The sequence below is a fragment of the Nothobranchius furzeri genome, chromosome 9, assembly GCF_043380555.1.
Source record: "Nothobranchius furzeri strain GRZ-AD chromosome 9, NfurGRZ-RIMD1, whole genome shotgun sequence".
Classification (NCBI taxonomy): Eukaryota; Metazoa; Chordata; class Actinopteri; order Cyprinodontiformes; family Nothobranchiidae; genus Nothobranchius; species Nothobranchius furzeri.
In genome coordinates this window covers 59870678-59897626 of record NC_091749.1, presented here as the reverse complement: position 1 = coordinate 59897626, position 26949 = coordinate 59870678, and the positions used below count along the sequence as shown (strand labels likewise).

Below are 26949 nucleotides of genomic sequence, written 5' to 3'. Positions count from 1 at the left end.
TAGTTCTACGTCGTCCGTCGGGTGGAATGCTGGGAGATGGAGTTCCTGACAGATCCGCATGCGGTGTCTGCAAAAAATAGAGCCCATGTGGAAACTGGAGCTTTGCATCCAGATCCATAGCTGCACTGCAACCAATGTGAATCTTCTGATTGGACTAAATGATTTTTGCAGAAGCCTCACAGAAAGCGGACTGCATGCGTTTTGCATTCTGTGTGAAACATACTTTATTCTCACATGTAGCTGAAACCAGTTGCGTTGCAGCATAATGGTGATTGACACATCAAATAGCCGATGAAAATACAAAAACGTTAAATCACATGTTTATCAATAAATCCAACCCCTAATGGTCCTCTTCCACAAACCGATTGCGAGCGACTTAGAATAGTGGATCACTTTGTGTCAGGTACACGTAACATTAGATGAGAACATGAGTTCATTTTGCTCTGACATCAAACAGGACCTATGATGGGACTGTCGCGCACACGTACATTTTTATGTTGATGCTAAAACGTCACATCGTGCTGCTCTAATCAAGATATTTTCTAGCTGCAGATTAGGAGCAATGAAAGCCCCTGGTGTATTAAAACATTTTCCTTCTTCAAAATGACTTTTTATGCAAGTTTATGTGTTTAAAAATGTTTTTTCTCTCTTTTAAACACAACATTTCTGTATATTATTTATATGTACCCAGAAAGGGAAAGAATAATCTATTTTTCCTGATATCTTTGGAAACTGTGGTTTCCTATGATTGTACAGACTCTGTCTATGCTTTCACAAACACATCTGTCTGCTGGTGGGGTCTGAATTACAACAGTGACCATCAATTATTCATATCCAAACCAGTGTGTGTGACAAAACACATGCTGGCAATGAATATTTAACTCTTGCTCTTGAGCAGACCTTTTTCTCTCTCTAGAGACATCTAAGGAATGAAAATGAATTTTACCAAACCACTTTTACATATTAGACGGAAAGTAAAGAAATTAAAATTCTCGTCCGAGGAGATATTTCATCATCCTTCCATAATAGTGAACATTGGTGGTAACCGACAACTTAATCCGATTTCCTTTTGCAAAAGGCAATGGCTCAGAACAGTATCACATTATTATTACAGGAGAAGCAGCTTTGCTAGTTAAACCTTCTTCCCTGATTTCCTCGACTTCCTCCGTCCCCAGAGATAGTCCACACAGATGCAGAACAACTGTCTCCTGCAGGACTGCTCTGATAAGCACAAGTGAATTCTCTTCGATGTGCCTTTGTTCACCTGTGCTCGTTAAAACAGTGCTCAGATCAGTCATCGTGTAACAAAAGATCCAGGCTATGCATGTTTTTAAAGCACAAATACATATATATTTACCTTGTCCCTAGCGTAAACAGGATTTAGTTCCAACTCTTGTGTCGGTGCTTGTAATATTTGGAAGTCTGACAAAAATAATATACAATATTGTTAAAGTTATTCATCATTCTCCCTGAGGGGCTCTCATTTGTTTATTTGTTTGATCTTCCAGCAGAATAGAACTGCTGAGTTTGGATGTTGTGATGTGTGTGATTCATGTCTGTTCTCTGCTTACATTTTTATTTTTTCCCCTAATGGCGGCTCTAAAGCCATCCTTTGAGTCATGCACGCTGGATGTGACACTGATTGAGGGACAACTGTCACAATCTCCGCAATTAATTCACTGAGAACACATCCTTTGCATATTGAAAACCTTGTGACTCATTACTGCTTGAAAAGAGTGCAGGCTTAATTTTAAGGCCTTGTGTGAGTGCATCATTTAATTTGTTATTTCAAAGCAGCACAGTATGGACATATTAGAAAATAACAAGGCCCCCCCCCCCCCAAAAAAAAAGATCTCTTGTTTTAATGCTTCCAGTCTATGTTGCTGTGAAACCATGCTTACAGCTGCAGACACGGAATTGAAGTAGTTGATATGTGTAAAACTACAGGTTTTAGAGGCAAGAGTGATGAGGACAGCTTACGTGTGGAAACCTACACCTTAAACTTTCAATGACTGCTGCTTAATAACCAGCCTCAGATCAGAAATGTAAGTTTGTGGTGGTGAACCAGTTAAAGCTTTAAAACTCGATTGTCATTTTACAAACTGAACTTTATTATTAAAGTGAAGAAGACATAAAAATAAAATGAGTGTGTCATTTATTTTTTTCATCCAGCAAATCACACTTGGCCCTGATAACTAAAGAAGCTGTTATTTTTTGTTGTTGTTTTTAAGTCAAATGTTAATTATTTTTGTATTTTCTTCTGTTGTGAAAGGTAAATCAGAGAGGGCTCCATTTCTTGGTTTTGGAAGGGATACTGGAGCTTCTGGTTGTCCGGTGAGTTTCTCATCAGTGTTTAATCTTCTTGCTCTTAGCAGAACATAATAAGGCTTTTCTGTAAAGTATGTTTTAACAAGTGTTTCAATAAACAGCAGCAATTGGTGAAATCAGATACATTTCTGGTCCTGCAGCTAAATACTCAAGTGTTTCTTTTAAAAGATGCATTATGCATTAAAGGGCAAACACTTTTCTGCTAGTTCCACTCACATTTCAGTTTAGATTTTTTACAAATTAACAAGGAAACAAACCTTTTAAACTGATGACAGAATCACAGATTGCATGTTACCAAGAATATAGAGTGTTACATATCAGAGAATGCTCACCTTTCTTCTACTGACATTTTACTGATGGAGGAAAATTATTTAATCTCACATTATTTTTAGAAAGGAAAGAAAATGTAGCTTCCACAAAAGAATAGTAATTCTAAACGCATCTTAAGCATTCATGTTGTATTTAATCATTTTCGGCAATATACAGTATAAATGCTGGTGCATGCTATAGCAGAACAATTCTAGCTCAAGCTACATCTAATACTAGGCTGAGCTATGCCTAATGCTAGCCTGAGCTACTGCTAACGCTCACCCGAGCTACTGCTAATGCTAGCATGAGCTACTGCTATCCCAAGATATTGCTAATGCCAGCCTGAGCTACTACTAATGTTAGCCAGATCATCTGCTAACATTAACCCAGTCTACTGCTAATGCTAGCCTGAGCTACTGCTAATGCTAACCAGAAAATCTGCTAATGCTAACCAAATCTAGTGCTAAAGATAGCCTGAGCAATTGGTAACATCCTTAAGTGGACAAGAGGAAAACAAAAAAATGTTGGTGCATTCAAATTCCGGAATACACCAGGAATATACAGACTTTGTTTGAATTCCAGATAGATCTATAACTTGCCTACTGAGTTATCCAGATACTGCACATGGCTGTAAACATTTTTGTAGTTTCAGGCAGCGTCACAGAGCCATTCAGGGTAAACCAGCCTATCAGCACACAGCTCATTTAATATTCATTTCTATTGTAGGGATTTATTATGGAATTTTATTTGAGCCCCAACAAAGTTCCATAAAAAAGCTGATTTAGGAACATTTTACAATCTACAGCAAACCACCTCAACAATGACAAGCTGAGTATTCTGACATCTCCCCCACAATCTATTGGACCATTCCCATCTGTACCGGGTCGGCCCGGGCCGGGTAGCCCCAGTCGGCCCCAGCCTGGCCCGGTTGATTCCACACATCCTTGCCTTTGCTGTCAGCAGTGGGTGTGTTGGCCCTGATCGGTCTGAAGCAGACGCCCTCTAGAAGAGGGCTGAGAATGAGCCTTGGTTGGCCCGGAAAAATACTAGGCCACCCAGATATGTAAACAACCTACGCTACCCGGCCCGGGCCGACCCGGTACAGATGGGAATGGCCCATATGACCCAAACCATTCATGGAAATAATGAGTAATCTGGATTAAAGATGGCCTAAAACCTCACAGAATTAGAAGCCTTCCAAAGAAAGTAATAAAAAAATCATTTTCTCTTTATTTTTTCCTCTCATTACTAAAATTTGTGGTTAAACATTTGAATGCTGCAGTAGACGTGTTATAGGTCATGCACATTCCTACTGCTAGTTTTTTTTGGCCGTGATGGATGAACAATAAACATCTTCCTCAGACCTTCTCCAACTCACATTTTATTCATAGAAGATTTGTGTTTTCAATTTCTCTCTTCCTGTCTAAATAAAAGCTCTCCCAGCTGCACCACATTGAACTGCCAGATTTTTGCCATGACTGGAAGATCCAGCAATAAAAAAAAAATTTGGTCACATGTCATTTAAGATCTAACGTTAAAGCTTTAAGGTTTTGTAAGGCAGCTATAATCAGCCTCCTGAGTAAACATGCTGAGTGAGTTGATTTAGTTTTTACACAAATGAAAAACAACAGATGATTCAAAGAAGACAAACGATTTAGTGATGTGGCTGCCACATGTACACTAAAATATGACCTGATTTGCTTTTTGATTCAAACCTTTTCACCTTTACAGGTCCTCCTTGTGTGCGCTTACGCAGTATGTAAATAATTGTATTTTATATAATAATTTTGTTAATAAAACTCGTTTCTCAGCTCAATCACTGGATCATGTCACTGTGCTAATCCCTAGCTTGTGAATGGGAGTCCAACAGGGCCAGCTACTACACATCACTAGAGTTGCACTCACTCACACAATCCTTCCCCTCTACAACCCATTACTTAATTAGATCAAGCTTTTAATTGGCTGTTAAACCCAATTTGTTGAGGCTGCAGAGGTCAGATAAATGGTTGGTGACATGGTGACAGGATGAAATGTTGGCCTTTTTCAAAGCTGTGGCTAGGGAGGGTTACATGTCTAAATGTTATGGTTTTCATTCACTTACAAGCAACTTACTGTGATTTCTTGCAAATGTATTAATTAGTGCAAAGGCTTTATTTTGGAGAGATCCAGGTGATTTAGGTAAGGGGTTTAATGAGAACTAATGAAGCTGTTTGTGCGTTTGTCTTGCAGTCGTCTCTAAGGCCGGGCATTGGGGTGGCGAGTCCCAGTTCAGTGACCACTTCGGGGAAATCCACTACTCCGTTTTACCCCTTCAATGCAACCAATCCCAGAAGACGTCCTCTACAAGATCCCTCGCCAATCGGTCAGCAGCTTCCCTAATCACTAGAAGAAAAGAGCTCTAAAATGCCCCATATGGGGACAAAAAGTAGCTTAAACAATAATACTTTAAGTTAACAAAAGTAGGTCAGGTTTTAGTATACACAGTCTTAAATGCTCAATTTAAGACCCAAGCTTTTTTCTTTTTGTGTTGTTTCCTCTTCACACCATTTCTAGCCAACAGATGAGTAAACCATAAAATATTTATCAGTAGATGCTGCTTTTAGTGAAAATACATTTCGCACCACATTACCTACTCAAATCAAACATTCTTTTAGTTTTTTTAGATGTTTTTCAGCATTAAACACAGATTTTGTAAAGGTCCGTTTTTATACAGTTTGTTGCTATTTTTCAGGCATTGTACCTTGATCTGTTCATAAAAACTAGATTTTTATTTGTTGATTCTATTTGTTGATTCTTCTAGCACTCACTTGTGTTTATTACATTGAAATCCTTCTAAACTCCTGAAAGGAACCAGAGAAACAAGTAACATAAAACCAAATTAGATATATTTTTTGTTTTTTTTTGGGTACTTTACTTGCATCCCACCACCACAGTTAAGTACTTATCAAAAATAAAAGTATCACCGGGATAAAATTATACTAATATAACTGATAACAAATTACGAACAGGCTGTCAAACACCCTTCATACATTAGATGATCATCTGCAGTCTGATGCAGCATCAGGTAGTAAACTGTTCATCAGCTGCAGATCTATTTTTAGGGCTGACATTATTCCTGTCCTCCAGGTTTCTCATTTTCTTTAAAGACATGCTTCACACTATAAAATATGTTCCACATTTTGTCAAGTAGCTCTTTAGAAATCACCATGTTACTGTGCTTTTTTAAAATGTCAGAAATTCACTAAAAGCTTTTTATTAACTCGTTTTAAAAAATATAAAACAACAAATTCATTGGCAGCTTGATATTGGCTTTTTTTACCGCTATTGTCTGACTCATAATTTCCGATACCAATATATGTCCCCCTCTCATAAAAAAGGAATAACAGAAACATTTTAGGTTACTAACATCACATTTCTATCATGCATGCTGAAATTTTAAACATTTTCTGTGCAAAATGACAACTACTTAAATTTATATTAATAATCAGAAAAGTGCCATATTTAGCAGCTGAATCTTATTCTCACTAAGCGTGATGCTAAGATGTGTATGTTAGTAATTTTTCTTTTTCTGTATATTGCAGTTACAGTAATAAAACACTTCAAATCAAATCACTTTTATTGTCACGTCACATATGCAGGTACACTGGTACAGTACATGCGAGTGAAATTCTTGTGTGCGAGCTTCACAGCAACAGTTGTGCAAAAATACAATAACGTAAAAACAAGCAAAATATAAAAATGGCTAATCTAAGTAATAATATATATAGTATGTAAGGTATATACATTACTAAATGTGTGTGCTAACAATTTTATTTTTTATTTTTCTACGTGTGTGCATGTGAGTGTGTGTATAATGCGTATATACATATTTAACAAATAAAGTAAACAATAAAATAAGAGATATAAAATGTACAGAGGTTGGTATGTGCAAAACAGTGGCATTAATGTACAGTATGGAGTGTGTAATGTTGGATTACTTATAAAGATTTTCAGATAAGAAAATAAAACCTTTTGTTTTAGTTGTTTGTTAGCTATCTAGCTACACATCGCTATGTGTTGTGAGGACAGTATATATTTATTACACAAGCTAATTTCTACTCACAAGTTGTGCCAAATAAAATAAATACAGTGGTCCCTTGTTTATAGCGGGGGTTACGTTCTAAAAATAACCCGTAAAACCTACTAAGTAGCCAGCTTTACTTTATTACAATTATTATAGATGTTTAGGGATGTAAAACCCCTCACTACACATTTTGTACACTTTTTTTCAGACAGATATTAACATTTTAACCCTTTTCTCTCTCGTTTAAACACTCAATGTGCTGTAAAAAAAAAAGAAGCTAAATTCCGCTAAATATAAGAATTGCTTTCTGGTGTATTTGTTTTTCCCTTGACTCATTTACCAGTGAGTTAATGTTTTTCCTCACACATACACCACAAGGACACCAAATGCTGATTATATTACAGACATAGCAGCACCACAAAAACAATAAAACAACCAGATGCACCAGTTTGTGCGTTCGGTTTGGTTTGGGTCCAGCATTACAGTCCTCTCCTGCCCCTGCTCGCTGCTACCACTGTAACTTTTAAAACCAAGAGGAACCCTGAATGTTTACTCACCAAGCAAAGACTGTTCAGATGGTCACATGTAATGCCTTTCCTCCCAGCGGCAGACATTTTCTTGTTTTAAACATAAATTGTTCAACTATTACCAGCATATATGGTTACCACTAGCTTATCAGCAGCTGGCTCCAGACTCTTGATTGGTTCTTTTCTCGTCTAATCCCGCCTCTCCCAATTGCTTTTAAGAAGCCCATCTACTTCCGGACCATGGGTCCCTGGAAGAAAGAAAAATTAATGCAAGACAAACGCCATTTTCAAATTCCGCTTGTTATGTGCCATGGATTTCACATATGATGTCTGTGAATTTTAAAGACACATTTTGATACCAAGAACGCGCTTATTTTTTAACGGAGGTAAACGCCATTTTAGGTTTTGTGTGAAAATAAGTCTAGGACTACAAATGCATTTCACAAAAGTGAAGTCATCGAGCCAGACACTGAGAAAAACAGAGGGAGAATGGCTGTAAGGTCAGCGAACTTGAAATCCTTCCTTCAGGAGGAAAGAACCACCATAAATCTGGCCATGTGGTAAGTAGCAGCTACGCTAGGGGAGAGGAGATTATGTGATGACGTCATATACGCGACGTACCAACATCTGGTGTGTAGTCATGCTATTTACAAACTTTTCCAAGCTGATAAATCTCAAAGTATGTGACTGGCGTGGTCTAAACACCCATCATTAGTTTTCATTTAAATATAAATACAACATATGTGTGATCCAGGGCTTAAGGCAAAGAAAACAGCTCTTTTAACCCCACTGACTTGCATTCATTTTTTCGTTCTTCCAGGGACCCATGAGCCAACTGGAAAGGGAGACTTACCCCAAAATTCCATCTCCGCTTCGCTCCGCCCCCACTTTCTGCTGCCGCTCGCTTCCAAACTCAAATTATATTATACCCGCTCTACAACGGCTCCGCTCCGGTGCGGAGACCAGAGTTGCGCAAACAGGCATGCGCAGGAAATTCGAGATCTTGCGATACAGTCCGAGCAATAAACGCAGAAGTTAGATCCAAACACCTGTGGTGTGGGAGAAGCATCGAAATGAACTGTTTAATCTGCCCATCATTTATGTTGAGAGATCAGCAGTGTTTGTATCAACAAAGTGTGACTACTTTGATAGTGGAAACTGTATTTATGGCTTATTTTTGTGCATTTAAAGTTCAACCGCCATTGATAGTTGTTAAAAGTTGTTAAACCTGTGCATATGAAACAAAAAACGCTTTTTGTTTATTGATTTATTGTGAAATAACGGAAGTTATGCTTGCTCCCTTTCCTGTTGGGCGGTTGTGATTTCTGTCCATTGACTGCGGAGGTGCTCCTTATTTTTGCCGGATGGCGGAACGGCGGGCGGCGCACTGCGCCGCACGGCCACAGTAGTGGAACAGCTCTGATTGACTACAACGGGACCGTTTTTGCTGCGGAGTTCGTGCCGGAGCGGAGCGGAGATAGTGGAATTTTGGGGTTAGGCTCCCTATTTGTATTTTTTTTCTTCACCAATTTTTTCCATTTTCTGATTGGATTTTTGTTAATGTCAATTTTCGTCATCACCTTTTATTTATTGACAGAAAAAAATCCACTAAGCCACAAAGGGTGACCCGCGTTACAGTGAGGGACTACTGTATCTCAAAAACTAGACCTCATATCTGTCATATTTTGAGCTTTAGAAAGAGAAGAGAAGTAGCTGAAGTGTTTGATTTTTACGGTGTGTAAAGGTTGTCATTAAACGATTGAAAACTGATACCAATGTTTTCCGATATTAAATTTAAATGCTGATATCGGCCAATGTTAATGGTAGAGCGATAATATCCGACATCCCTACTTGACAGCTAAATATAAAGAAGTGAAGATTAACGTGGTACTCTCGGACCCTTCTGACAGTCAGGCCTGTCAGTGAGAATCGTTATACCAGACAGATGTTTCCATTTTGTGTTTCTCATCTAAAACACAAGTTTTTCTTCATGACTCTTGTTTTGCTTACAGTCGCTTTTTTATTGTGTTTGAATGACTAGATGTACTTTCATCTCTTCACAGATTCACTACAAACAAAAAAGGTTCGCAAGGTCCCCCCCGGCCTGCCTTCATCTGTGAGTGGAAGATCATCTACCTTTCACATAAATAGATCTCACCGTGAGCTTACCCAAACAAACAAACACACACACATTTCTTACTTCTCTTCCTTTTCCGCATGTGCACACAGAGAGCGGTCTTGACAGTCGTGCAGCACTTCTTGGATGGAGTATTTGTTTTTCATGTTCAGCCATGACACCGCTGGGTTCTATTGGGTTACTAAGTTGTCATGTTTGTCTTTTGCATTCATGTAGTTTGTTGTTAGCAGGTAAACGTCTCAGTGGGGCACGTCTTTCTGTGTCTTGGTTTTTCTGCTCTATGTGAGTGTACACGCGGGATTCTGTGTGTGCGCGTGCGTGCGTGCGTATGTGTGTGTGTGTGTGTGACTGAGTGTATGTGGACCTTGGGGTGATTGATTTTCCGTGCTGCCCTGTCACAGGCTAGCCTCCTCACAGCCTCTCCTGGGAAAAGGAGAGGCTGTCAGAGCGGATCCCCAGCTTTGCTCTTTTGATGTTTAATTAGTCATTACGTGGCTGAACTGGAGGACAGACAGAGATTAATAGCACAGAATATCTGAAATTTCTATTGGTAATGATCCCGGTGGAGCAGAAACCATTAGGATGCAGGGAAGTGTGGAGCTCAGCTTGTATTCGCGTGGACAGGGGGCGTCGGAGTTCATTAATATGCATAAATCAGGAAGTCAGACGTTCTTTGTTAAAACCCTGGTGGATTGGTAAAGGTTTTATTAAACCTTGCGTTTAATTCCTAGAACTGGTAGAAGACAATGATTCCCCCCTCTATTTTTAATAAGAAGCAACTGGTTCACCAAAATCCACCTTTTTTTTCTTTCCTTGAACAATGACAGCTTTTCTCCTCTTTTTTTGGGCGAGGGAGTGAGAGACTGGATTTGCCTTTCAGAGCTTTGATAATTGTCACTTCTGCTGCTGTTACTTTGAAATTAAATATGGAACAGGGCACGGGACATAAAAGGGTGGCGTGTGTTTTGTTTCTGGATTTGTATTTGAAAAGAAGTTTGTTGGAGCATGAGGGAGAGACGCGGGCCCCGGCTGAGGCAGGAACGTGAGCTGCCTCCTTCTTAACTAAGTGATATATTTGAGGTCTTGTCAGACGGAGGGAGGGAGGTAAAGAATGGTTGCCTCACGGGTTACATCTCTTTGTTGTGTAAATGGACGCCGGGCTTTTATTTGTCAGTACTTAACACAGGGGCGCAGGTGCGGTTCTGTGACTCATAAGAGTACAATCAAGCAGCACAATGCTAGACGGGGGGAAGAACAGTGACGGAGCATAGGATAAAATACAGCTTCTTCTTGTCACTCTGCACTGCTCAGATGATAAAGCCTGGAGCTTCAGGGAATTATCCCTGGTTAGTCTTTGATCCTGTTTGAAAGAATAGAAATTGCGCTGTTGAATTACCAGCTATAGGTGCCTTATAACCTGCTGCCAGAAAAGGAAAAGACCTAAATCTGTTTTTGATTAGTGGCAAAATGTTTAGGCAGGAGGCTTTCTGGCAGATTTGGGATTATGCCCATAGGAGGCAAAGGTGCAGCATTAGAGCGCAAACTGTGCATCGAGGGGTCGTTATCAGACATAATCTGTGTTTGTATTGCCAGCAGCAGTATAAGGAAGAGCGAAGGTGATGCTGACGAAGTGTCAAGGGGAAGGCGCACCTGGAGTCTGATCTGCTGTGCCAGAGGCAGCTGTGTGTAGAGCCTGCAGCGTACCTGTGAAGCATGAATGCAGCTGCAGATGCCATTGAAAGCTTTTGCTTGTGTAAGCAAACTCCAGGGCCCCACCAGAGACCTGAATAGCTGTATGATTAAAAAAATAAATAAAAAAGATCAACGCAGGGCTTCCTATCATTGTGTCTACCACTGGGAATATTCTGATTTATTTATTTATTTCGTTCCCCCCCCCCCCCCCCCCCCCCCAGCCCCAGCTTGTAGTCTTGCTTCCCAGTCTAAAAATAAACGTAGTTTAGAATCAGATGTGCAATGCAAGTTGCAAGACCAAGCATGATGTGTGTGTGTGTGTGTGTGTGTGTGTGTGTGTGTGTGTGTGTGTGTGTGTGTGTACACCACATGATGGAGTTGAATCAAAATATTTACGGGAGCACATCCTCTGTGCGTTTAGGTTTTTGACACAGCCGTGCACCAGGATGTGAAGACTATCTAGACAGGCCAGCTGGTGATTGCAAACATTTAAATGTTTATAGGTTGTTTTTTTTCCATCTTATACACAGACACCCCCTCCCTAAGCCACACACAGACTTTCCTCTGTGGTTTGATGGTGGTGTGTCTGCAAACTTTGACTTTTCCAGTGGTTTTAATTGTGCAACATTTTTACTTATCTTAAATATATAGGCTCCTATACATCATTATATGATATGATTTGTTTGAAAAAACTGAAGACCGAGTTAGGGACAGCTTGTTGTCATTGACCAGACAGGCTGCTTTGCTGAAGGATGCTGATGGGCAGCTGCGTGGGCACCTGTCTGACAGGAGGACTGAATATGGAGAGAGGGGGTTTTGTAGCTTGTGGAGGGGGCGACTTGCATCTTGTAGGATATTTATGGGAATCTACAAGGGCATGCTCTGTATGTGTGTGTCTGTATGTCAGTTTGTTTGTGTTAATAGTGTTTTTTTACCCCCCTTGTCAGAGGCGCAGAGGCTCGATGTGACACTTCCTCCTCGGCTTCGGTGACGATATAGCTGCAGGATAAGAAGAAAGAAAGTGGTGGGCTGAGATTCGTTTGCCCTCGGGGGGCTTTTGCAAGCAAGAACCCTGAGTGTGGATGACAAAAAAGATTGACATTTGCTTTTGACAGATCACTCAGACACCCTTGTTTCTGAGAGATCTGCACTGCGCGAGCTTTAAGGAAGGAAGTCTGCTCAAGGCTCTGAATCTTAAGACCTAGAAATGTTTCTCGCAGTGCTGTCTGCTGCTTGATATTCAAACAGACTGTCTGTCTTTTCTATCAATCTGTGTTTAGCAGCTCACAAACAAGATAATAACACTGTTGCCGCAGCCATAATCTAATGTTCCTGTTTTTCAATGAGCAGGTCTTTTTTGTTTCTTCGTTTGAAGCCTAGTGCGGTCGGACAGTAACAGGAGGGCTTGGCGAGGGGATCTTAGATGTAGTTCACCAGTAAAGCTCTATGTAAATATCCAGAAACACCCGGGGCCCTTTTAAGTCTGAAGCTAAATTAGATTCCCAGCAGAATAAAGCAGCATTTTCTTCCTTTGGTCTGATGCAAACACTCTTGTGGCACTGGGAAAGGTAAACACTATAAATAAGAGACACGCACACACATGCAAACACACAAGTACATTTTCCATTACACGCTACCATATCTTGTTGTTATTTATTGGTTTTATTGATCAGTGGTTCGATGCTGCAAACTGGATGTTATTTGAAAACCAGTGGGTAATAATAACGGTTATCGTTATTCACACAAGCATATTTGTTTTAACACAGATGTTTTTAAGCATTTAAAGGTGTGGAACACTGATAAACCATTTTTAAAATCTTATTTCTGATTATAAATGGTCATTCTGAGTTTTTCATGCAAGCTGAACATGAAAACAGTCTCCGACACCTATCTTCTGCCTTGGCTTCTGATAGAAAATAGATGGTGAAAATCTAGGATTTGAAACACCTGACAGATCTACATCACACTGTCACTCAATGTTCATGGACTCACCCATCTTGACTCACGACAGGGAAGGCTGTTGTTTATTTAGCGTCCAAAAAACAGCGGAGAACATCTCTAATAGTAGAAGCTAACCGTTAGCATTAGCTACTTCACCACACTGCAGAAACTCCCCCAGGCATGTGTTACTTGTGAAGATGAAACATCCACGTTGCAAGTCAGTGGTAGAGTCACCTTACTGTTCCAATCCCGGGCGAGATGGTGCACCGGTGTTTTTTGCTCCCTGAGAATGACTTTCAAGGAATTCATTCCTACAAGAGACCACTGCTAATGTATTGATCAAACTAGTGTACTACACCTTTAAGGTGAAATCTGCTGTTGGCTGTAGCAACATTTTCATAGTTATCTAAATTAAATTAAAATTTCAGATTTGTATGACTTAATCCACCATTGTAAACAATCTGTGGTGATTTTAGCAAAACAAACAACTGAAATGTAAGCAAAACTATTATAGTGCGATTGCTGGGTTTAGCATCTTCTTTATTAGGAGTGTGTGTGTTTTGTGTACTAACCATTGGTTTTATATGAAGTCTTGGCTGATAAATACATTTATTTTTGCAATATTAAATAAATTAGAGATGATGTATTTCCTGCTTGTTTCCTCCTTGTGTCACTGGCAGGGGGCAGTATTTTAGGCTCATGGTTGCTGAGCTCCCCAGAGACGCCCTCATCAGATGGCTGATTAGATAGACACCCTTCATTTGACAGGGTGATGCTTAACAGTTGCAGCCACCTCAGGGACTCTGGGCTCTGCGTTTATCTTTGCTTGGGTTGTTGAAATTTACCACATGCATTAGAGGCTTCGGATAATGGAACAGACAAACAAGCCAGAGACCTGACCTCTTTCATCTGCAAGGAAAACAAGGAGTTAAAGGGACTAAGAAAATGAAAATAATGCACACATTAAAGTCATTACACACATTCTGGCCTGTTGTAAATTATTCATGTAGGCCTTGCGTGAGTGTACGACATTAATGCAAACCCTGATTTTGTTTTTCTGGCAGACTCAGGAACACGGTCTGTCAACAATCACCAAGGTAGAGCGTTTGTTGTTCAGAGGCTGTCTGAGCTTTGCTGCAGCGTGCATGGACAGCTCATGCTGTACTGGACTACACACTCCGCTTTAGGTTAAATAATATTTGTGTGTGAGATTAATCAGTGTATTATTAGAAATAAACACGCTGAAATAAACGGAGTAGCATTGCTAGCATGTGGCTGCATAAGTGAAGCTGTTCATGGCTAAATGTACAAACAATTGTGTGATTGCCAATCACACAATTTTACACACTTTGGGTCCTTTTTATTGTTTCTAAGGAGTTTGTTGTCTTGAGGTAAAGACTGATTAAAAACATGTCTTATTATTTTCTTTAGGTATTTTTTTAATGTTTCTACTCCCCATAATGTACAACTTTTTGAGTTCTTTTATTTATTTTTTAAAGGTGATGGAAACCCATCTATGTTAACAGTAAACGTTTTAATACAAATCTATAATCAATAATAAACTAAAGACTCCAACCAACTACATCGCTTCAGCTCATCTGCTTCTTCAAAGTGAAAATTTTAAGGAAAAATAAAAGCAAAATGGCTACATTGTGTGAGATAAAAAAAGACTATTCATATTTTGCCTTTTCTTTCAACTTTCCAAGCTCATCTGTTGTCTGTTTACTATGTGACACTACAAATCAATAACCCAGCAGAAAACTGTAAAAGTGTCAGTGAAAATCGACTTCAAAGTTTTCCTGCATGTGCTTGTAAGAACGGTCGAGAGATTAATTGGAACAATTGGATGAATAAGATCGTGGTCGTGCTTTTTTTCATCTGCAAGAGTCTGAGAAGTGATGTTTTTCCTGGAGAAAAAGTAAATAAATCAAAGAAGCAAGAGTTTGATTGGTTCAGTAGAAGTCATGTTAATTTTCATAATGCGAAATTGTGGGTTTGTTTATTTATTCCATGCTTGAATCAGTCCGAGATAGTTTTTCTTTTTCATTTTCTGTGTAGTAAAGGATGCATCAGCTTTCCTGGTCCTACCTATACTACCCCCTCCATGTTTCTGTTTCACTTACTCATATAATTCTTATTTGATTTACACCGTCAGGTCCGTTCTTACATCACTTAGAAGTGTTTCCATATGAGTTCCATCTACTTGCAGAGAGATACATAACCTGGCCAACGTAGTTGTTGCCTGGATTTAAGCAAATAGGCAGGAGTCTCCTATTGGATAATTACTGCAAGGGTGATTTTCTTTCAGCTGGCAACAAATTATTTAACTCTAACTGGTGCAGTAAGTTGCTTCTCATTTCTTAAACAACCATGTGGAAAGACACATGTGGTGGTCGTGGAAAAGATGTTAGTCTGTTTGAGAAGGGTCAGGTCGTTGGCATGCATCAAGCAGAGAAAACATCTAAGGAGATTGCAGAAACAACAAAAATTGGGTTAAGAACTGTCTAACACACTATTAAAAACTGGCCTGATGAGTCCAGATGGACCCTTTTCCAGATTGATGGTGCATCAGGGTAAGAAGAAAGGCAGATGAAGTGATGCAGCCATCATGCCTAGTGCCTACTGTACAAGGCTGTGGGGACAGAGCTGTGATCTGGGGTTGCTGCAGTTGGTCAGGTCTAGGCAGGGGCGCAGATAGGATTTTCAAACTGGGGGGGACAAAGTTCCAATGTACCCTCCCCCAAACACATGCACACATGCGCACACGCACGTACACACACACACATACACAAACTAGTGTCCGCCCTGAGACTGGGAGATCAGGGGTTCGATTCCTGGTCGGGTCATACCAAAAGACTTTGGAAAAATGGGACCCAATGCCTCCCTGCTTGACACTCAGCATTAAGGGGTTGGATTGGGGGGTTAAACCACCAAATGGTTCCCGAGCGCGGCTGTGTCTGCAGCTCACCGCTCCCCCAGGGGATGGGTCAAATGCGGAGAACAAATTTCGCACACACACCTGTGTGTGTGACAACTAATGGGACTTTAACTTTAACTATTGCAAGCGCCTTAACTAGAGCTCAGTCAGTTTGTGTAATTTCATCCAATGGTTTACGTAAAAACTAACACTTTTATATACGTGTTTGAAGCCATTATGCAGTGGAACGCTGGCAACAAAGCTCTGCCTGATCAACACTGTGAATGATAAATAATCCGCACTTGTATAGCGCCTCTCAGAGTAATGGGCTCGACACACGGGAGGCGACAAACGACCGCGATCAGCGAAATTTGTTGCTGTCGCTTTTATTACCTGTCACACGGGAGGCGATCCGCGGCAGCGGCCAGCGGCAAAGCCGTCTACGCGTTCTTTTCCATGGCGAAATCGAAACTTCCGTTGTTTTGTTTGGCTGTGTCAGGTTGGAGGGAATTAAGGTTATTTAAGCGGTTCAGAGTTAATAAAGCGGTAGATATGATGTTTCACAAGGTGCTGCTAGAGTTATGTGAAATCTTACTTCTGATTTTACTATATAAAACATAATAATAATCAACTTCTCCTCCATGTTTGCTCGGAGAAGTGCGGAGCATCCTGTCCGCTCATTGGTCAGTGAATGAAACCTCCGTTGATTGGTCCTCACCCGAGCGACAGCGATGAAAAGTTGAAAATGTTTCAACTTTCTGGGATCGCGTCGCTGGGTCGTACGTGCACGACACGTGCACGAGCGCAAACGTTCACACGCACGTTTTTCGCGTTTCGCTTAGTAGGAGAGAGACCCGCGATTATCGCTTTGACGCGCATGTCTCATTGAAAATGAATGGAGGAGAGGCGATGTCGCCTCCCGTGTGTCGAGCCCATAAGGACTCCAAAGCACTTTACACTACAGTGTATCATTCATCCATTCACACACATTCACACACTGATGATGATGATCTACGATGTAGCCACAGCTGCCCTGGGGCGCACTGACAGAGGCGCTCCACTATTTAATTCATTCATTTGTTATTCTTCCAATCAATTACTAACCAAAACCTCGTGCTTTATGCAAAACATTAAATGATTTTCAGCATACCAATCTTTACAGAAAACATAAAAACCCTAAAAAACTGCCCATAAAATACATTTACATAGCGAAATTCACTTATCACTTAGAGCAGTAGTTCCCAAACTTTTCAGCCTGACCAACAGATGTTCCTTCTTATTTTTACGATATTTAGAAATTTTCATTATATTTGGAAAGTTTTTATTTATACATAAATATATAAATCTCTTTTTAAATTTTATATTTTACTTTTTTATGATTATGTGGCACACTTGACTTCTACACATAACGCATCGGCATCTGCCCCTTTTTCACTGCTTTTTTTTACATTGTCGATACGTCTGTCATGTTAGCTGTGTTTTACCATAGTTTCTACATTCATCACGTCCCAGAGAAGGTTAAACCAACATCAAACCCAACGTTTGGAGCTTGTTCACACACCTCTCGTGCAGCACCAGCTGTCTGATGCTGCAGCAGCATCAACCATCCCGGCTGGATGAGTGAATTTCTTCATCAGAGTCAATATTCTGCTTCATAATCAGTCAGTCATTACCAGACAAAGTGATCAGTCAACAAAGACCAGACCTGCTGGCAATTATACGTTTTATCTCATATTTGCACTCTTCATGCTGCGCGCATCTCCTCCTCTCCCCGACTGGGAGCCTCCAGGCGGGAGGCATTTTTCAAGCTCTAAAAACTCCAAAACTTTCCTCAGCCTGAAGGTTACACATCTTCACTATCTTCTGGTGTAAAGTAGTAACTTCATGAAGGATCATATTTGTAGATGAGACTTGTTAAAGTCAGCAATGAGGCTTTGACACTTATAACGAGTAAGTCCCAACACTGACAACAACGTACTGAATCTAGAACCAACATGCATAAACGGACAGATCGGTCCCGCCTACTTACACTGTTGGTCTTTTTTAAATATGCAGTAATCGTTGTTTGTCTTTTTTGCTTCATCCTGCATCCCAGCGCAACCACTTTGGCGCCTCTGGAGTCGGTGTTTGTTTATGTCATGCTGCATTCAGTGTAATTGGAAAAAGGAGCTTCAAGCGCTTAACCTCCAATTTTTTTTCTTTCTGGCCTTAGTTGGGGGGACGAATCAGGGTCAATCTGAATCTGGGGGGACAGATCCCCCCGTCCCCCACCCTATCTGCGCGCCTGGGTCTAGGTTCAGCAGCAGGATGTGCTCCAAGGATGAGGTCAGTTGACTACCTGAAGATACTGAATGACCAGTTTATTCCATCTTCTCTGATGGCATGGGCATATTCCAAGATGACATTGCCAGGATTCCCAGGGCTCAAATAGTGAAAGAAAGGTTCAGGTAGCATGACGCATGATTTTCACACATGGATTGGCCACCACAGAGTCCAGACCTTAACCCCATTGAGAATCGTTAGCTGTTTTTACTAAACAGTGTTGTCAATTTGCTGCAACAGTGAAGTGGCATCAGGGAGCCATAGGTCGTTTATAATTGGTCAGACAAATAATTACCACAATATTACTACCACGCGAGGCGGAACGAATGCCTCAAAATTTGCAAGACTCATTGTTGCGGTAATATTACGCTGATTTGCCGGCACGGTGTGTCTTATAAAAGAGGCTCTAGTGATGTGCTGGAGAAGGCTTTGTGCAGTGGTTGGACTCTACCATCATCAATGCAAGATCTTGGTGAAACGGTAATACAGCACTGGATGGAAAATAACTTTGTGACATTGCAGAAGCTTATCAAAACAATGCCACAGTGATTGGGTTCCGTAATCAAAGCTAAGGGCGGTCCAACAAAATGTTCTTTTTGGGGGGGTGACTTTTTTTGGCTGGGCATGATATTTCTCAGTTATCCACCTCCCTTTAGCCCTGTTGCTGACTTGTTGATAGTGTCAATCCAGATTAAACCGGGTGGATTTTGTACATGGTGAAGCCACTCTTGAGTGGGTGAGGGTCTGAATCCCAGCCCACCCCCCACTCTGAGTCAACCCTCCCTAATTAGAAGCAGAGCTTCTTACAGAAAGCAATCTTCCCATCTGATGACAACACTGCCAAACCTATCCATGAGATGCGGGTGAGCTCAGCTTGTAGATTTGTTGTTGTTTTATTCTTTTCTCAAAAAAATCACCTCGATTCCTCCTTTTTTCTTAGTGAAAATAGGTGGGTTGTCTCTGACTGATGAGGATTGTGAGATTTGTGTTGCAATAGTTGATTCATAAAGCCTATTCATAAAAATAAACTATTTCTCTCTGTCTCCTGCTGTGTCAGTCATAAAAAGAAATAGACGTGTCCTAAATCAGCAGTCACTGATGTGTGTGCTTAATGTTCTAAATGAGTGCCTATTTGTCGCTGCTTTTATGTGTTTTCCTCACAACACTGTGCTCCGTGTCTGGACTTGCTTTAGACGCCCTCAAACGCTTGCATCGTGACCATTTTCCTTAAAGCATCGACTTGAAACCGTGCCAGGTAGAAAACAGTAATGACACGCAGAGCCAGTGTTTTGGACGAGTTTAAAAGAGACTGGGAGAAGAAAGGGGGGGATAAATAATAACAGTGCTAAAAGGAAAAGCATAATAAGGGCCTAGTTTTGTTAGGGAAGTGGAGGCTTTCATCTTTCTATAACAGTAATGTTCTCAATGAGTCTTCAGGCCTGTGTTTGGTCCAGCCAGCTTTGAGTGGTGCACATGAAAGGCTCCAGCCAGACCGGGCTCTTGCTGGAATATGGTATCTATCCCAGCCCCCCCCCCCCCCCCCCCCCCCCCCCTTATAAAGGTAATGCGGAGCTGTGTGGTTTGCAGTGACAGTAAACCACGGTAAAATGTCTGTCAGTGTTTTATTCACATACACACACACACATACACACACACACACACACTCCTTTCCCCCGTCTGTGGCCCCCAGGGTTTAGGAAATGGAGCATTATTTTTCCTGTTCGACGTCACGAGCCAACCTCTGCAGCTGTTGCATGCTTTTAAAAACTCAGCGTTTACGCGCACTTTGGCTAAACGTTCCACTCTGTTAACACCAAAACTCAAACTGTTTTTCCCCTCCTTTCCTGGATTCAGATCTGTGGTGTTTGAATCGACTTTACTTTCTTTCAGTAATAACTCTCCTCATCGGTGCGTGAGCCGTGCACGTGTGGGAACAGGTAGCACCAGTGCCAGCACGTTGTTTCCTTGCACAGAAGAATCGGCGCTCTGCCTGTAAACTCATTTCATCATTACACAAAAACAAAAAGATTAGACACTCAGGATTAAAACGTTGCATTGAGAACAGGCTCACTGCACTTATTTAAGCACTCATTTTGATCGCCACACATATTAATGAAATCCTGCTTAGAAAGCCATCATTTTAGTTCCAGTTTGTTGGGGTTCCCTGGCAGAAATGCTGTGTTTTTTTTTTTTTTTTTTTTTTGCCTGGAATTAAGCGTCTCTCTCTCTCTCTCTCTCTCTCTCTCTCTCTTTCTCTCTCTCTCTCTCTCTCTCTCTCTCTCTCAATCCCCTGCACATTTGTTTTCTGTCCCACCCACTTCCCTTTATCTTTTTTCTACCCACCTCCCCTTCACCTCCCTCCCTCCCTTCCCCCCCGTCCTTTTCCTCTTGGCCTCAGCATTTAGAGGCTTAAAGGAGGGATGTACCACACCAGCCACTCCCTTCTTGCTACCTCCCCTTCCCACAGTGGGGAATGGTACAATCCTGCTTTGCATAAGTTTCCTCTGAGTGGGTCTTCTGTGGAGGCCAGTACTGATAGAATTATTAGTCCCTTTTGAACGGTTTGGATGTATGTCTAGAGAGGAAGCTAGTGTGCTGCTCTTCTATTCCTTTATCACTTAAATTGTTACAGCTATAATGTATTGCGCCTACCCGGTCCCAGGAATGGGCAGTAACTCTTTAATGTATTACTACAACGGGAAATCGGTGAGTAGGCTCTTTGGGAATGTGTGTGTGTGTGTATGTGAGACAGAGTGGAGCTAAAAAGAGTGTGCACATGAGTGTTTGACTGTCAATCTATTTCCATGTCTAAGAGCAGCTAAGTTTATTTATTCTGGATTGAATCCCCATTCCTCACTGTGTGTGGATGCATCTGACTTTCCATTACATCAGTGACGTTGCAATTAAGATTCTGTGGTTTTGAGTGTAGAAAAGTCCTTTAAACTTATTTTGGACTAATTCCACTTCACAGCGTAGCTCTGGTTAAATAAACAAGCCTGCAAGGCTGCATCTGAGCAACTATTTTAGCCCCTTTTCTCTCACGCCTTGGATGAAGGAGAACGTTTCTTTGACTGTTGGATTTATTTTTACTGGCTGGTTCCTTTCGCTTCAAGATTGGGCTGAAATAATAACAAGTGGGAGTCTGGGAATGATTAAGGGAAAGAGTCTGCCTGTTGAGGTTAGACTTTCCTGTTTGCAGATTGAGCTCCAAGCATCAGTGTTGCTGTTATTCCATCTGTTTTTAATCACTTTGGCATTCTTGACGCCATAGGGAGCCTAATGTGATTTCTGAACTTCCCTGTAAGAACTTCTCTGATTTTGGTCACTCTGAAAACATTTCCTGTTGTCGTGTCTCTGTTTGGTAGTGCATGCGTAATTATGTGACCAGAAATGAGGTAGTATTTGTCTGTGTCTTGTAGGAACTGTTGGGCTAAATTTGCATGGTTGCTTTTGACCAAACGTGTCGATGTAAATTCTGCTTGTGCTTTTGCTGCTGACAGGTTTTTATGTGGAAGTTAATCTGGTTAGCTGACGCATCTTAAGGATCTAGTCTAACAATGGCTGGGTAAGCTTTATAATGCATTGCAGTAATCCTTAAGTAATGATCCAGTCATAAGTAAGTTACATAGGCAGATATCCACCTGTTATAAAGCCACATGGGGGGGGGGGGGGGGGGGGGGGGGCTCTTATAGTTTTTTTTGTTATAAAAGTCACCCGGCTCAGGCTTTCATTTCAACTTTTCTTTTAGTCATTACAACATTTCCCGTTTTGTTCCCTCTGCTCCAGAGATGACTTTGATCTTTCTTCATATTAAGTATTAACAGACTTGTGTTACAGTTGGTGATGGGGAGAAAATTGGTAGCATGTGGACACAACGGGAAAACTTTATGATCAAACGCACTTGTTAAACAGCCACCACCAAGTTTTCTTGGAAAAAATAAAAAAGAGAGAGAGAGACGCTCATTCTTTGAATCAACTTGATCCACATGACATGAATTTGTTGCAACGCAAAGTTGCGAGGAGGCAGGCTCACCATCTGGAGCACTGGGAGAATTCACAGTCGGCTCAGGACCACTACAGATGGAGCAACGCGCTGATCTTTTCTTCATCTGCCTGCTGGTGAAATCAGACAGGAGAAAAGCAAAAGCCTGCAATGATTTTTATACTTTTCGAAAAATGTTCTGGTTGTGTTTATCTGTTGTTTTAGTGCAACAGGTTACATGCCTCTTTCTAGAAGCTTCCCCTCCACACACACACACACACACACACACACACACACACACACACACACACACACACACACACACACACACACACACACACACACACACACACACACACACACACACACACACACGTGCTGCCACACTCAAGCATACACGCTTCAGTGCATGTCCAAAACAAAGTCAGACTTGGGGCGGTGTGTGTTTATGTGTGTGTATTAACCTGTCACTCACTAAAAACAAAGTGCTCCCAAACTATATTGTCATTTGTGGTTCTTTTTTAAAATAAACTGTTAAAGTAATTTGTTTTAATCTGTAAAATAATTATTCTATATGTTACTTTTGTTAGAGTGTATCAAACACAGTTTGTGAAATTGATCTGTGTTAATTTGCGTGTGACTCCAGAAAGGAGACCCCATTTTTTTCTTAAATCTGCCCAATATACTTTCTATTACTCAAAAACACAGGTAGTTGTCACGCATAAAGGTTTAACAATACCCATCTGAGCCAGCTAAGCCGAGCAGTTGTTTGAAAAGCATACCTTCTAAAGTGTTAAAGATTTGGGCTTAAAAATACCCCCAGAGATTTGGTCCAATTCCAAGCAACGACATGCCGTACAAAAGCAGGACACGCCACTAAGAGTGTGTTTGAAGTTCTTTTCTTCTTTGGCTATGAGCCAGATTTAGCTGTATTTTATTGTTTTAGATTCCCCTTCATGTTGTTGGGTTCCATCCTTTGTGCTGGTTGACAGATTGTGTTTTAGCTTGTGATATTTTGTTTGGTGTGGCAGGAACTTCAAAGGCAGGTACTACAGGCGGGTACGCTCGGAGGCATGTGAGAAGAAGTTTGGGATATGTTTTACTCAGCTTAAACAGAGTGCTGTTGAGAGACACAATATAAGTTCTTTAGTATGTTTACTTTAAAGCTGTTATAGCAAATTTGGAAAACAATTTAGCTTAAAGGGGCAATGTGTAGTTTTTACCATTAATATCTGGAAATATCCATGGAAATGTTGTTGAAAAGGAATCAGATGATGCCCAGGTGTTGAAAAATAATGGTGGCTTTGTAACAGATAACCATATAAATCAGGTATAAAATAGATGGGAGTGGGTCTAAGTCTCTAGGTGATGCCATATTATATGCCATGTTTCCTTCGATAAAAACCAATGAGGATAAAATGCATTTACTGATTTGTAACACATGATTACAAAATGTTTGCCATTAATAGACGTTTTACACATTTACCTCTTCACTTGTTGCCAGTGATGAAAGGAAGTCTGATGTGCTTGTCATTTTGATGGAGGTTGCGCTGCCAGGGATTTTTGACCCTAATGGCCATCCGTTGCTAAGGTCAACACAAAAATACTGCTTGCTTGAAATGATTTAGGTATGTACTGTCCCCTATCACCAGGAAAAGTACACATCGTCAACTTAAAATACTTTTGTCATGCCTCACAACGTTCTAACGTAATAGACATAATAGATAATAGCTATAAATTTGTTGTAGAGGAAAAAATAAATAAATAAACGAACATAATTAATAAAGTGGTTCTCTCGCATTTGTCTAAAAACCTCCTCCAATAATACTTTCCAGACCAAAAGCAGCTATTGGACCATCCGGTTGGTGGTTTTGCTGAACTTCCACACTTCCCTGGGTCTTATATTAATTGCATACTCACGTATTTAGCAACAGAACACCACTGGTGTGAGAGGTTCTCTCCTCAATAATATCAGAGAAGTAGAAGCATCCAGCTGCTACCACTTCAACTTTAGAACAAACTACCAGTCCCAAAAAAAATAAACACCTTTTGAAGTCACGGACAACAAAAGTTGTTTTGACCTAGAAAACGATGACTGGTGTTTAGCACTATCTTGTTTCCTCTTGAAATGCGGGTGTCCAGTTACAACAGAAACGTCTCAAGGAAGACTCCCAAGGGGAGTAGTGAGTGCTCCGTTATCGTATTCTGTGTCAAAACCTAGCTTGTTCTATAAATTTGCTAAAGCAGCTTTAATTTTTTTTCCTGATTGTGATTTATTCATAAGGTGGTGAAATTATAACAGTACTGAGTTAACATAACTAGTGTTAAAAAGTTAAATGTATACATTATTATAGTCATTTACCTTGGTAGCGGTTTTCTGTAATTTCCTGGGATGATTTATTTCAAACGAATGCTTTGAACTTTAGTGCTGCTGTTATGGGTGATTTTATTTAAGCAGGACCGGCTGCTGCTCAAATAACCGGTGTGTAGGTCTGTGTTGGTGTGGCGAGCTGCGTGAGTGACGGCTTTTAATTAACAGCCTTGTAAAAGGAAACTCTCTTCCATAGGCTGACGGAATGAGGCACCCGGTGTTTGGGATGGTTTATTAATGCTTTGACTGGTTAGTCCAGGGTAAAAAGGACAATTAGCATTATCCACTGCCATATGCTGCCCATAGAGCGTCTGACACGGGCTAAAGACAAAGCCTGGGCTCCAGTGTGAGGTTAACCTGAGATCTCTGTGGACTACTATCCACCGCGGTCACATGTGTAAGCCAGAAGACCCATGAGAGCTCCACCCCTCCCAGAGCACTTTAATTACACATCCAGACAACAGCATGCTGGAGTGCTGCTCACTCAGCAAAGCCCAACAGCACGAACTCTCAGGTTTTGCCTTGATAATATCGTCTCGTGTGGGAGGTTTAATTGAATTTATTTACGCTGGCCGTGATGCATATTTTCCATTAGCACTGGGTTGTAGAATAGCAACACAAATAGGCGGCTATCATCACATCCACATGCGTTGAAGAGTAATTTTGAGATGTGAGCGTCAGCGTGAGGGTGTGAAACGAGGCCGTCAAAAGAGGGTTTGAACATGTGGGCCGAGGGGGACACATGCTTGAAACGTGCAGGTGGATCTGGCTCTGATTCGAGTTACACAATGGCGAGGTCGTCCAGTCCTGTCCGTGGGAGGGAGAATTCATCCAAACCTTCTCTCACTTCTTCCCCTCCTCACCCCCGCTCTCGCCATCTGGAGTGGATGAAGTCAGAGACCGCGTCTCTGGTGTTTGGCCTCCAGTCTCTTTGATCCCACAGCCCAGTTTGGCACACACTCACAGCTGTACAACAGCACGCTCATTGTGCCTCCCCCTTTCCCTCCTACAGCCAGCAGGTACAAAGATAAAGAATGCAAAATAGGCTGTTTTTGTACCACTTATTTGATTTCTGCCTCTGTGGGAATGCTGCAATTTGCCAGGCTTTTAGTCTTTGCGTTTAAGCGGTGTCATTATACTTCCATTAGAGACTGAGTTGACCTGAAATGCAAATACTCCTGATAATCCACTCCTCCCTTCATGAGCTTGATTGCTTGCCAGTCATTAGTGTGTGTGTGTGTGTGTGTGTGTTTAGGTTTTGTGCTGCATCTCTTGCACTTATACAAGCATGAGATTACATACTTGTGTGTAGACAAACTCCTAAATGTGAACGTGTGTTTCTTTTTGAAGACTTGAACTTTAATAAACTGCCTTTTTAATTCTTAAAATAAATGGTCTGTTTGATAGTATCAGTTTTGAACCGGTGTGTATTCCTGTCAGGTGTACGCACCGTCTCCAAACTCAGAGGACTTCAACCGAGATTCTCCTTCGTATTCGTCTCCTAAACCCTCCAGCAGTATGTTCGCAAGCACTTTCTTTGGTAAGTTCAAGGCCACGTTTAGTTTGGACTTCAGTATTATCAAATACACCAAACAAAAGTGTCTTTTTTACAATCGTTTTGTCATTTAAACCAACAATTTTATTCTATTTTGTTTGTAGATTTTATTGTTTTGACACTTTTTTTTTACATACCAGCTTTAACTTTTATGTTTCCAACAAGAATCATGTTTCAATCCCCAAAGAAAACACAAAAAACACTTCTTAAGTGGTCCTAGAGATATACAATAAAGCAAATTTGTGTGTTGAGCGATTTCAGGTTAATTAATTTATTCTTGTGTGTGTGCGTGTGTGTGTGTGTGTGTGTGTGTGTGTGTGTGTGTGTGTGCGTGCGTGCGTGCGTGCGTGCGTACGTGCGTACGTGCGTGAGCTAGATGGTACCCACAGTACTTCTGACCCATGGAACCCATCCAGTGGGATCACTCAGCCCAGCTATGGGGGAATGCTCGCAGGATCTTCATCTCACATGGCACAGTCAGGAAACTACAGCACCCTGCACTCACATGACCGTTTGGTAAGCACCCTCCACCAGAAGCAGCTAAATAGATAAGAAGTGGTTTTTGTGATTATTGGTGTTCATTTTGCAGCTTTTAGATTCTGTCTGGGCTCCTAGACTCCTTCAGCAGAGCTTCCAGCCTTGGAGTGTGTGTGTGTGTGTGTGTGTGTGTGTGTGTGTGTGTGTGTGTGTGTGTGTGTGTGTGTGTGTGTGTGTGTGTGTGTGTGTGTGTGTGTGCGTGTGCGTGTGCGTGTGTGTGTGTGTGCGTGCGTGTGTGTGTGTGTGTGTGTTAAGCTGTTGTCTGGTT

At 41.1% G+C, this 26949-nt stretch overlaps 1 protein-coding gene across 6 annotated transcripts in view; it reads left to right on the top strand.

Annotated features, from left to right (window-relative positions):
- tcf12 (transcription factor 12) overlaps window positions 1-26949 on the top strand; it is a 76705-nt gene that overhangs the window by 35833 nt on the left and 13923 nt on the right. For 4 of the 6 annotated variants that reach the window (XM_054732097.2, XM_054732092.2, XM_054732091.2 and 1 more), the window contains 5 exons: window positions 2273-2334; window positions 4867-4999; window positions 9291-9343; window positions 26030-26129; window positions 26521-26660. In XM_054732097.2, the coding sequence (XP_054588072.1) occupies window positions 2273-2334; window positions 4867-4999; window positions 9291-9343; window positions 26030-26129; window positions 26521-26660 (488 nt within the window). Of the gene's footprint in view, window positions 1-2272; window positions 2335-4866; window positions 5000-9290; window positions 9344-20742; window positions 20943-26029; window positions 26130-26520; window positions 26661-26949 lie in introns of those variants that run through there. The other 2 variants (XM_054732095.2, XM_054732094.2) reach the window with 1 other exon arrangement.